The 12,921-nt window shown below is 35.5% G+C and overlaps 1 protein-coding gene across 2 annotated transcripts in view; it reads right to left on the bottom strand.

The window, feature by feature from the left end:
- Nucleotides 1-882: 882 nt before the first annotated feature.
- The window catches only part of nudt4a (nudix (nucleoside diphosphate linked moiety X)-type motif 4a), a 29,118-nt gene continuing 17,079 nt past the window's right edge, over nucleotides 883-12,921 (bottom strand). The window contains exons 2-5 of one of the 2 annotated variants that reach the window (XM_039650378.2): nucleotides 9,758-9,868; nucleotides 6,247-6,291; nucleotides 6,022-6,106; nucleotides 883-2,444 (exon numbers count right to left, since the gene is read on the bottom strand). In XM_039650378.2, the coding sequence (XP_039506312.1) occupies nucleotides 2,251-2,444; nucleotides 6,022-6,106; nucleotides 6,247-6,291; nucleotides 9,758-9,868 (435 nt within the window). In that variant the 3' untranslated portion in view covers nucleotides 883-2,250. Of the gene's footprint in view, nucleotides 2,445-6,021; nucleotides 6,110-6,246; nucleotides 6,292-9,757; nucleotides 9,869-12,921 lie in introns of both variants that reach the window. The other variant, XM_039650377.2, reaches the window with a different exon arrangement.

Raw genomic sequence — 12,921 nt, 5'->3', positions numbered from 1 at the left:
AAAACAAATCTCAGAGAACGGTTGACTAGGTACATAATAATGTTTTATTAGACCAAAGGTTCATTGTTCGCCGGAGTTCTCCTTTAAACTTCCTGATTTTTAAAAGACGATATCTCTGCTTACATTGAACTTTCAGCGCTGCAACTTTGCAGACACTATGAAGCAAGCAACATTGCACACTATTTAAAATGAAAAAAGTGAAATCACAATCAACCACCCCTTTAAAAATGTCAAAGGGTTGATTTTCCACATTGAGGGCATCTTCCTTTGAGGTCTGGCCACACCCCCTAATATCATATTGCATCAACCAAAATAATTGTAATATTTAAAGAAATAGAATCTCTTTAATATAAACCCATGGAGCAGTACAATCAAGCTTAAGCGGCCCACTTTACCTGCATTCAGACGCCTCCAAGAGAAGACTTGAACATGACTTTCCAAGGAAATTCTTACCTGATTATTATGTTATCCTATATGTTATCATGCCAATTTTTTTAAGCATTATATGCATATATATATATATATATATATATATATATATATATACACATACAGATAAGCTATTACAAAACACAGTTAACATCCCGACTTGTTTTTTACAGAGTTCGTTCTGAGTTAGAAACAGAGATGAGTTTATTTTGTTTGAAAATGTTGATTTCTGAAGACAGGCAAAAAATAATAAGAATAATTTCTGTCAAATCACATTCACATTGTGGACATTTTTAACACCGTAATGTTTTACATATCAAACAGTGTTCATTGAGCCTCGCTGATAAACAAGTAAAGAGCTGAGGTGTCTGTGTTTTGAGCAGTGCAATAATTTAACTTTAAATGTCTAAAACAAACTGCGGGACTCATAATACTAAATAAACTACTAAGGCAGAAGCTGATATTTTTAATATTAAAACATATTTACAACCTAACATGCAATCTTCCCTCTGCAGAAAGATAAGTATGCTTGTTTACAATTTACAGTCTTAATAAAACAGTTTGGCCACATATTTCATCCCGTTCAGTGAATTACACATAAAAATTCCACTGAAAAAAAAAAACATAGTGGAAGATAACAAAGGCCTCAAAGGAAAAGCATTATGCACAATTACATAAAATTCCTCCTCAGCTATTTAAACTCGCAAGATTGAGCTATTGATGCCTGAATTGTTACTGTTACTATAATCAAAATAAATGTATACTGCATTTCTGCAGACCTTAAAAAAAAAAAAGGTTTGACAAGATGTAGTAGGGTTAACATTAAGTGTTTATGCCTATTCTTTTTCTGAAATATTCAGAATATCACTTCAGGCAATATAAACAGCATAACATTACATAGTCTTTCATGGACCAATGCCACAGACTTAGTTTTTTTTTTTCTTTTTTTTTCTCACATTTTACCAAATGCCATTGTGTCTTAAAGATATAAACAGCATAACATTACATAGTCTTTCATGGACCAATGCCACAGACTTAGTTTTTTTCTCTCACATTTTACCAAATGCCATTGTGTCTTAAAGAGACAGTGGCTCAGAAGTAATTATAGGAGGTGGGAAATTAAACCTTTATCTGCAAAGAGAAAGAAGGGTAATCACATTGCACCGCTTAATGTGGCAAATTCACATTTAAGACCAAACTGTGAAAAGACCTTCAACTTCACAGCATGTTAAACCTATATTACAGGTAGATATCTGTGATGAAGGCATCTAATATAACCAAAAGTAGCCCAAATCCTCTTTTAGACTATTTATGTATTCTATAATTCATGATTATGATAATGTTTTGCCCCTATTTGGTTCTTTATCAAGAATTTTACCCAATACCTAGCATATAAGAGTAGTTATCTATTAGATATAAATAGACAGCATTTCAAAAAGACTCCTTTATCCTTTCTAAACAACAATCAATCCTTTTCACATCCATCCTTTTCTTCCTCCACCTAAAGCATCTGTAAAATAATATTTCTAAAATGTCCATCACGGCACACGTCTCCATAAATCTGCGCTTACTTGACGTCACTCTTCTTCTTCAAATAACTTTACCTTATTTGGCTTGAAATGCACGTTTACGAATGAAATATTATGAAAACGACTCTCCTTGTTCTTACTGACCCGGAAACTTGCAGGCATTTCACGACAAGCCTTTGGTTTCTACACTTAAAAAAAGTTTCAAATAGTAAACAATGAAATTATACATGCAAAACTGTCTTTTCCAATCCAAGGATAGTTTTCCTTGCATCGGTGCCCTCTAGTGCCAGTTCTATCTGTGCAAACGGGCCAGTTCACAGTCCTGGCGGAGGGGGGCGTTGTCATCAGTGTTCTCCGGCTCCTGAGCATTGCCGTTTGTCGGGCCGCAGTGAGGGGTGAGTTTGCGGAGATACTCTGCGTGGACAGGTTTGTGGCACTGTAGCACCCGGATCGCCTCGTCAATCTTGAACCACTTCCGTTTACGACCTGCAAAAATATATTTCAGAGCATTTTGAAATATTTCAAAGCATAAAATGCAGTAGTCTACGGATCCCCTTAAGGGACATGATGATGGCAAAAAATTTTTGTCAATACTAGATAAATAAAATGAGTCTTATCATGATATAAAATATCGCCCTCCCATCTTCTCACAAAAGTTTAGCGAATATAGACCAACATGAAAAACTACATCAATTGTATAAAGTACTGGTTATGGACTATTGTTCACGTGCATGTGCTCTCGTCCAGTGCACATAGTTACTAAACAATCTATCAACCGATGCATTCGTCAACTCACTTTGTGCCTTCATTACCCTATCATATATTCAAATTAATTGTATTATTATTTTGTGATCCACGTACATTGTAATTATTATCGTTTTCTTTTTTTATTGTTGTCGTTTTTATTTTATTGTATTGACAAATGTATCATTGTATTATTGTTCTTTTGTGATGGTTGTGATGTATTTCAGGACCCCTTCGAAAATAATATGGTGCATATCAAGGGGTTTATCCTAATAAATCAATTTGAATGTATGTGCATTTCTTGGTTAATAAGGTTAATAACCTTGTTCCCCAGAAACAATTCAATAGCAGAAATACAGATTTAACAGTAGCATTAGTTAAAATACTGTCATGATTTACTCACCCTCAAGTTGAGCCAAGTTGACTCCCATAGTATTTTTATCCTACTATAGAAGTCAATGGTCTTCGACTCATCAACTGATCTTCAAAATATCTTTTGTGTTCATCAGAAGAGAGAAATTCATACAGGTTTGAAACAACTTGAGGCTGAGTAAATGATGACAGAATTTTCATTTTTAAGTGAACTATTCCTTTAAGACCGACTGCAGGGATCCAATATACTCGTGCATTTTCTTTCTCAACGTTTATTAAGACATAAATGACTGTTAACTTGCAAAGACATGGTCCACTTTGACAAATAAGTATGCGTATTTAAATGGATAGTTCAAACAAAAAAGTAAACAATTTTTAACCTTAAGTTGTGCTGTTGTACATACATATTTTACTATGTTAAGAAAATTATATATGTGAACCAATTTTGAATTTTTTTTTTGCGGACTCAAAACCAGCCAACACAAAGATCAGAATCATCAAGGAGACACAGATTTCTGGATTAAAGATCTAGACGGTTTGAAGACGTGCTGCTCAGTTTTAAAAATGCACAGCTTTATTTAAATAAAGTACAAAAGGTCAACTTCACAGTGAATTTGACAGACATTTGACTGCCCAACCATCTGACTGACAAACATTCCACTGTATTTATAGTCCTCAAAACTGTCTCTCACAAAGTGTTGAAACTTAAACATTCACCTTAAGCATTTTTAAATATGTCAAATATACAGGAAGGTTAAAGGTCATTACTTTGATAATCAGACTATTGCCCTTTTCTATGCATTCAGCTGAGCTCTGTCAAGTTCACCCGCTTCCTCTCGGTGTATTGAGGTTATGATGCCCTATTTGGCAGCCGAAACTATGGTACAAGCAGAGCGAGGCCAGCGATAGGGGAGTGTGACGCTAACTGGAAAACAACTGTGCCCCTGCTAACAGCACGCCTCCCTGTGAACAAACTTCGGTCTATTTATACGACTGCTTGGACTGAAGAAGGATTACCTGTTTTTTTTTTCATTCCTAAACATCCACAAATAGTGCAAGTTTTGAATTGCGCTGTCTGTGGGAAAATGTTATTATTGTATATCCTTCCTGACAACAAAAATTCAGTTAAGTAGAAGGTTTTAAGTGGCTAATCCACATGCCTGCTCTATATCTCTAATTGCTTTGGAGAATAGTTCCATAAATCCTCATATTTGCAGCTGCTTACAGATCAGCAGTTGCGTCTTATGAAAAGAAATGAGCTGGTTATGATAAGCTTGTCTAAAACTATATAAATACTGTCCTGTTAGCAGCAGACTAAGCTGTTTGTAGACAAATAAAGTCCCAACTGTTGATTTACTGTAGACTTGGGAAGAGGTCACTTTGTTACAGGTGAACTTCTCTGAAGAACCCAATTTCCATAGTAATCAATGTGGCGTGTGTGATGCAATATTCCAAGTCTTGTTCTGAAGCTGTATGATTGATTCGCATGAGATTTGAGAACTATGGTGAAGAGGAGGATTTTTAGGGAGCAACTGTATCAAATGGCTTCAGAAGAATTGTAATATAACACAAATCAGACTACTTTCAGTCTGCCCTTTTTTCAAAATCAGCCTTTTTTTAAATCATCAAGGGTAGATACGGAAGAGAATTAGGGCTAAGCAATAATAGAAAAATAAAACCATCTCGGGATCAAAAGTCATTATAATGCGAGATTAAACTCGTTAAATTTAGAGAAAAAAAGTCGAAATACAATCTTGAGAATAAACTCATTAAATATCGATAATAAAGTCATTGTGTTTCGAGAAAAAACTCATTCAATTTCGAGAAAAAAGTCGAAATACAATCTTGAGAATAAACTCATTAAATATCGAGAATAAAGTCATTGTGTTTCGAGAAAAAAGTCGAAATACAATCTTGAGAATAAACTCATTAAATATCAAGAGTAAAGTTGTTGTTTCCAAAAACAATCTTTTTTCTCGAAATTTAACGAGTTTTTTTTCTCGAAACACAATGACTTTCTTCTCGAAATTTATGGTATTAGAACTTACTATGGTAAATTTAATGGTATTACAACTTTTTTTTCCTCAAAATTTAACGAGTTTTTTCTTGAACACAACAACTTTAATTTTCGATATTTAATGAGTTTATTCTCAAGATTGTATTTTGACTTTTTTCTCGAAATTTAACGAGTTTAATCTCGCATTATAATGACTTTAATCTCAAAATGGTTGTATTTTTTATTATTGCTTGACCCTAATCCTCTTCCGGTAGGTAGGTACATTTAGACGAAAACAATGTACTAGTAAAAACGGAAAACGGCATAAAAAGTTTTTAGTTGGAAACGGTGTCATTTAAAACCATTGTAATAAAAAGTTCTCTAGAATTTTTTTTTAATTTTAAGCTTTTTAATTTTAACCTTTTTAAAATAAGTTTACCTAATAGTTTTTATGGCTGTATTTAATTGATTAAAAATGCAGTAAAAGCAGCAATATTATTTTAATATTACAATTTAAAATGTAGTGCCACACGTGATCCTTCATAAATCATTCTAATATGCTGATCTGGTACACACACAAAAAAAAACATTTCTTGTCATGATCAATGTTGTAAACAGTTGTGCTGCCTAATAATTTTGTGAAAATTTTCCAGGATTCTTTGACCAATAGACAGTTTAAAACAGCAGCATTTATTTGAAAAATAATTTTTTTGCAACAGTATAAAAGGCTGTTCTGTCACTCACTATTGATCAACTTATTGCATAAGTCGCAATACATTCCATTTAAAAAGTAAATCAACTCAAAAGCAAATCCAAATCAAAGTGAACAACTCTTTCGAGTCGGTTCATTTAATGATTAAAAAACAATTATGAAATCCCATTTCAGCAGTTACTGAATTAATCTGAATTGTTTATACAAAGAAGACAGTCTTATTCATAACATCAACTCACCAATATTGACTGAGTCCTCCCAGTCTTCCAGTGTCTCTGTAACCGTAAGCACATACACATATGTCCGATGCTTGCTGTCCTGGTTCTGCTGTACAGAATGAGAAATATAAAGTTATCACGAGGCGTGAAGAGAAGATATTTATGAATGTTTATGAAATAAAGCCTTGTTTATTGAAGTATCAGTGACAACGTCTTATTTTATACAATGCAGTTTGGCAGTCTTACCTCAAACACCCCCAATAGCCTACCAAGAGTACCCCTCACACCAGCCTGTTTAAGGAGAAAATGACACGGAAAAGGCATTAGAGAGACATAATATATATATATAGTCCCATAACAAATCAAATATATACATATAACAATATATGCATGGGGTTATGATTCGTTATTGTGCAGATTATGCCACTTTTAAAAAAGGAAATGACTTCGGCTATGACATACTGTAAGAAGCAGCATGATTCTATCAGTGCTAACAGCGGCTTAACGTGAAGAGGAGCACATCGAATTTCTGGAACCGTACCAGCTGATGCCGACACATCAGGCCAAAACATTAGCCCCAGCTCACTGACCTGGGAGACCTGAGCTGCGTGTTTCCATAACACAGGAGATTCCCGGACAACATAATGCACATAAGAGAACATCATGTCTTGATTCAGACATTGCAAAATGCCCCAACCAGTCCGAGCTCAACCTTGCAAATTGGGTTGATACGACTGCTCACAATTGGAACTGACAAACAACAGGGGGCGATTTCAGGGACTATGAGAGATTTGTCTATTTAAAATGCCCTGAGAGTGTTTCTGTCATCTCAGTGTATCCTCATCTGACATGATCACATAACACGAGCATGGCCCTAGACAAACCCTGAAAATACTCTGAAGATTGTATGGACTCTGACCAAGCCTCATGGACTTGTTCTCAAGCCACTTCATGGTTGTCTTTGCAATTTGGGCCGGAGCATTGTCATCTGATCATTCCTCTTTAGATGACAACTTTTCATTTGTGAATCAAGCCAATATTCTCCAGCACTCCAAAGCATTATAAGACTTTTCACAGGCAAAAAAAGCCACCACACAATGACACCTCTTCCTCCATGTTTCACTGTGGTAGAGATGTATTTATTGTTATATTTCTCACCAGATTTTCAAAGACACCGCTCTGGAACGTCACCACGCAACTCATGATTCACAGTGATTAATCACTCCACAAACATAGGAGCGCATTTGCTTACATTTTGCTAATTTCCTAAACGGTTAAGACAATAAAAGCTTAGAGTTTAGCCATTTGGGGCTTGACGCTTTTTTCTGCTCAGGAGTGTACAAGAATTGAGGCGTTTCAGGGAATTCAGAAACAGTGCCTACTGATATAGAGAATGACTCACTTTTGAGTGGACTTTGAACTTTATAGACCTTTTTAATGTGCATTGTGCAAACAGCAAAACTACATACATAAGAGAGTTGAAATAGAGTTCCTATTTAACATGTCAAGTAAACAAATAGAGTTATCATTAAATCATTAAAAAAGAAGTTCCTCTTCACGAGATAGAGTTATCATTAAATCATTAAAAAAGAAGTTCCTCTTCACGAGAGGCCAGTTATTAAAAAACCATCTCTTTGCAAGAGCTTTGGGACATCCCATCCCTGGCAAAGCCCCTGGGGGTTTAGTTTTAGGTCCCATGAGTGTTGCCATAGCTAGCAGCATGCTGTAATTCACAGACAGGTTTATGGTCTCCTCCAGGGTCTCCCTAACACTTGAATGGCTTGAGTTACTCCTTTTAAACCATTATGTAACAAATAAATCCCTCGAAGTACAAAATAAAATCTTATGCATGAAGGATAAAATGGAAAACATAGGCCAAAAAAAGCTTAGTTGGGCAGGGTTTTTTTTTCCAGTGTTATGCAACTATGCTTTAGTTAACTGAAATATAAAACCCATTCAATCGATTTTAAATAATTGAATTTAATTCAATCTGTTATTAAAGAAAGCATTACAAGCTGGCTGATTTATTATGTTATACAGCCAGAAAGCATGCCCAGCCCACTCGCTATTCGTTTAGGGTACAATAATTAATTGCATACTTAAAAAAATAAATAAAAAAAAATGACTACTGTAATTAAGATTGGGCAACTGCAAGTGTTGACTCTTGAACCTCAGGGACATGTGCATTTCAGACGGACGAGGCCAACGGTAACAGAACACCGTTTCTAAATGTCGCTGTAATGCTTCACAGCTGTCAACAAATTACCCTACTGGCATCCTCTACGATGGCTCTTCAATGTCATGACACAGCCCATCCTTGAAATGGACCACATAACCATTAGCAGGGATAAACATGAAAAGATTCATTTAGTGAAGCCTCTTAAATTGGAGATGAAAGAAAACAGGCTGATGTACACATTGGGAATGATGATTGAGGAATCTATATGGTGGTGGTGGTGGTATCACATGACCATAGCTCTCAAACAGTTGAGTCAAAGGTGTGGGCAAAAACTGAATGGAATGCAGTGTGAATGAGAGAGTTTCATGGACTTATTATGGAAAATTAAAGATAAGCAAAGATGTGAGCTTAGTCTTGTAGTATTATGTAATATTTTGAGTCGAGCCATTATTTGACTAATTTAACTGGATTAAAAATTGGTTTCCCGAGAAGATGATTGGTTGCAACGTGCTGTACTGTGTTCCTTAAAAAAATAATAGTATGCAGCATATAGTATACACAGCTAAGTATGCAATTTGCAGTATGGCATGGTGTAAAACAAAAAATCCTGGTGACAAGATATGAGACAGCTGCAAACTATAACTCTCACCTAAACATGAGCATGATCTGTATGCTGACGCTTTACACATAACTACAGGACAGTCAAGCCTCATTTAGGACCTTGGACCTACCGACAGACCCTCAGAAGCCTGAGGGACCAACATTACCCAACAGACCACCTGATGATGCAACCTCCTTCGGTAAACCAGTAAAGATAAGTCAAGATTTGTATTTTACGCTAATGAAAACATACATAACATGGAGATCAACTGATAAGTCACAGTTACTGATAAAAAGCAAACAAAAATAACAACTTTATTCAACAATTTCTTCTCTTCTGTGTCGCCGGCTCATTATTGGCGAGCTCCAGGGTCAGCATCACACGTATGCGTCGTGTTAGTCACGTGAACAGGGTCAGCCAATAACGAGCCGGCTTTCGGACGTAGAACCTGGAAGCGCCACACTGTGTTTACAACGTGAACAGCGTAGGAGACTGGCACAGAAGAGAAGAAATTGTTGAATAAAGTATTCTCGTTGCTTCCTGACATTAAGGTTGAAGCACTGTAGTCACATGGACTATTTTAACAATGTCTTTACCACCTTTCTGGGCCTTGAAAGTATCAATGACGTTGCTGCTGGTTCAGAAACCTCTTGAATTTCATAAAAAATATCTTAATTTGTGTTCACAAAGATAAACAAAGGTCTTTTGGGTTTGGAATGACATCAGAGTGAGTAATTAATGACAGAAATTAAATTTTTGGGTGAACTAACCCTTTAAATCTGCAGTGGTCAGCTAGTAAAAATCATAGCTCTCAGAAAATTATGAGGTTACACGTTGTAATTACAAGTTCTACAAGCATGTGAAGGCTTTTTACATTTCAGAACTGTTACTATAATTATGAAACGCAACTTTCACTCTGCAGGAATTTAGACCTTTAGGGCCCGAGTCGAGGATGAAACCTCGAGGACATGGCTCACCTCCTCATAAACCTCTCGAACCGCAGCTCCTCCAGGCTCTTCTTCTGGCTCCATCCCTCCTCCTGGAACGATCCACTGATCTGGGTGTCGACTGCTGCTAACGAGTAAAACCTGCCACACACACACACACATTGAAAAAAAGAGCTTAGTCAGCAAGTCCAAATCCAAGTGCTCATCAACACGTTGTCAGGACATCTTGATTGCATAACTAAGCCTAACCTGATACTGCTCACAGTACCATCAGTAGCAAAAATACCATCCATCTGATAAACTTCCTTACACTCTAGAAGTGCAAAGTGCAAATGTATTAAGAGGGATAGTTCATGTTGTTCCAAACCTGTCTTGAGCTTTGTAAATGTTTTGAGTTTTTCAGTCTTCAGTGTCAATTGTTCAATGTCTTAATAGTCTACTACATCCCTTAATCCTCCAATCCAATACCTAAAGTACCTTACTAACTATTAAAAAGCAGTAATTATGAGTTTACTGAGGCAAAAGTCGTAGTTAATAGTTAGTTAAAAGTGAGAAATGGTTAGAGCCCGACCGATAAAGGATTTTGAAGGCCGATACCGATACAAATATTTTTGGGTTTTAAAATCCGATATTTTGATATATTGGCCGATATTTTTTTTTTTTATTAAATACTGTTGGTTATAACATACGTGTAAAAGAAATCGAACTTTTCTGCACAAGATATGTTTGATACTTTTTCTCTATGTCTAAATGTCCTCGCAAGTATAACTTACATTTTACAATCCAGGGACTGTAACTAGAGATATGCTAGTTATAAATACAGTAATAATTATTTTATTTAGGCAGAAAAAGTTCATTGTGGTTTCCAAGCTCATTAATGTTAACGTTAGCGGCCTTCGACTGATGATAGTGGCATTAGCTTGCTTTGTGGTTAGCTAGTCTATGATGAGCCATAATTATAGATAACATCATACTGCAAATTGTAAAACATACATTTTCAATATAACAGGCCAAGGAGAGATGATTAAAGCGTGTTTCGTCTGTTTTTATTTTATTTTTTAAATATTTATTTATCGGCCATTATAACTGCCGATACCGATATTATGGAAAATGCCTAATATCGGCCGGCCGATATATTGGTCTGGCTCTAAAAGGTATACTCCACCTTTTTTGGAATAGGCTCATTTTACAACTCCCCCAGAGTTAAACAGTTGTGTTTTACCGTTTTAAAATCCATTCAGCCGATTTTCTGATATTTAGAAGAATATCAGTAACCAGACACTTTCTGGTCCCATTGACTTCCATAGTAGGAAAAAATACACTATGGAAATCAATGAGACCAGAAACTGTCTGGTTACTGATATTCTTCTAAATATAAGAAAATCGGCTGAATGGATTTTAAAACGGTAAAACTCAACTGTTTAACCCTGGGGGAGCTGTAAAATGAGCCTATTTCCAAAAAAAGAGTGGAGTATACCTTTAACGTTTTGACTTTTTTGTCCATTCAATGAATGGGTCAATGGGTTCCAAAACAACATTGGACTCCATTGTCTTTCATTGCATGGACAAAAAAGACATTTCCCAAATATCTTTTAGAAAGTTTGATCACAGTCTTTTACTAAAATTTCTATATTTATTACAATTGAATTTCTGCTTCCATAATGAGCTACTGCATTAATCTCGCTCAATGCGGTCACTTTCCACCACTCTTCTAGAAGGCAATCGTATATCTGTGGAATCACGTCTTATAAATAAACTACCAGCCACAGCTGTCTCAGCCATAGCGACAGATTCTGTCTGCTGAGAGTCAAGCTCTGCTTTGGGGTATGAGGTGTGGGAGCAAAAACAGCTGCGTCTGGACCAGGTGACCATGAGAGATGGAGAAATCTCACAGGCTCCGCCTTTACATTTCTCCTGAAGGATCACACGGTTTAATCATAGCCTTAGTTAGGGAAAACCTAAGAATCAATATGCCTACTAATGCAGATGGTTCAGTTACAGTTGTTCAAGGATAAAAATACAGCATGGTAATTAGAGTTAAAGTAGTTCACATTTATTTTTAGCAATTTAGAGCACTTTCATTTCACCAAGCATTGCAGTCAATATTTAGCTATGTGAACTGTTATGCAAAGTTCCCCACCCACTGATAGCTTTGATTCAATAATTCTTCCTTGGAACTGATAAATTGATCAAATTAAGCCACAAGGTTAACAAACATTCTGACTAACAGCACAAAACATCCAAGGTATTTACATGAATCTGTCCAAATCGTCAACAGTTTAGAATAATTATGGCTGACAGGCAGAATATAATCCCTGTTCTCCCACCATAGTCTATAACATAAGTTAAATTAATAAAATGTATATAAATTAAATTCCTACATTTGGAATTTCAAACGCTTCTAAATAATAGAATTTCCTTATTCTAGAAATATGTATGAGACATTTCACTGCATTTTGGAGTGAAATTTCTCGGTGTTCACTGTTTTATTGTTATTTTGGAAATTAGATATAGATTTTATTAATATTTTTATATTTTTCATTTTACAACCAAAAGAACAAATTGTCTGCACACTTGAGTCCTTCAAGCCAAATTTAATGCCAAGCTTTCGGTGATACAACCATCCTCAGGGCATGCCCTGAGGATGGTTGTATCACCGAAAGCTTGGCATTAAATTTGGCTTGAAGGACTCAAGTGTGCAGACAATTTGTTCTTTTGGTTGTCAAGTGTTATCTGTCTGGCACCTTGTTTGCCGTAAATGCGGTGAAACTCTTTCATATATTTTTCATTTTAAAATCTGCTAAAGTTATAATAATTTTGTATGTTTTTTGTATGCATGTACTATTTTTAATGGTTCTTACTGGTTTTTATTTTTTTTCAGTTTTAGTACATCAAGTTAAGCTAAATATTAATGAGAAATACGGCCTTGGCAACTAGAAATAATAATTTCTAGTTTAATTTTTAATTTTAATTTTAAAATGTAATTTAATTTTTAAAATTGGGTTTAATTTTTGTTTTATATTTTTTGACAACCCATGTCTTTGCCCTCCAAAATGGTCACATTGTAGATACCAGTTGCTTACTTCCCTTTGGGCCTTCAAAAGAAGCTAAATGGATGGCATTCTTTGTATTGGTGTGTTTCTTTTTGCACACACCTCAATGCCACAGCATATCACATTTCCCTGCATTCATTT

This window comes from Pimephales promelas, chromosome 10, assembly GCF_988280905.1.
Source record: "Pimephales promelas chromosome 10, fPimPro1.hap1.1, whole genome shotgun sequence".
NCBI lineage: Eukaryota > Metazoa > Chordata > Actinopteri > Cypriniformes > Leuciscidae > Pimephales > Pimephales promelas.
The sequence above is the reverse complement of the archived record's forward strand: the minus strand, read 5'-3'. Positions and strand labels throughout refer to the sequence as shown.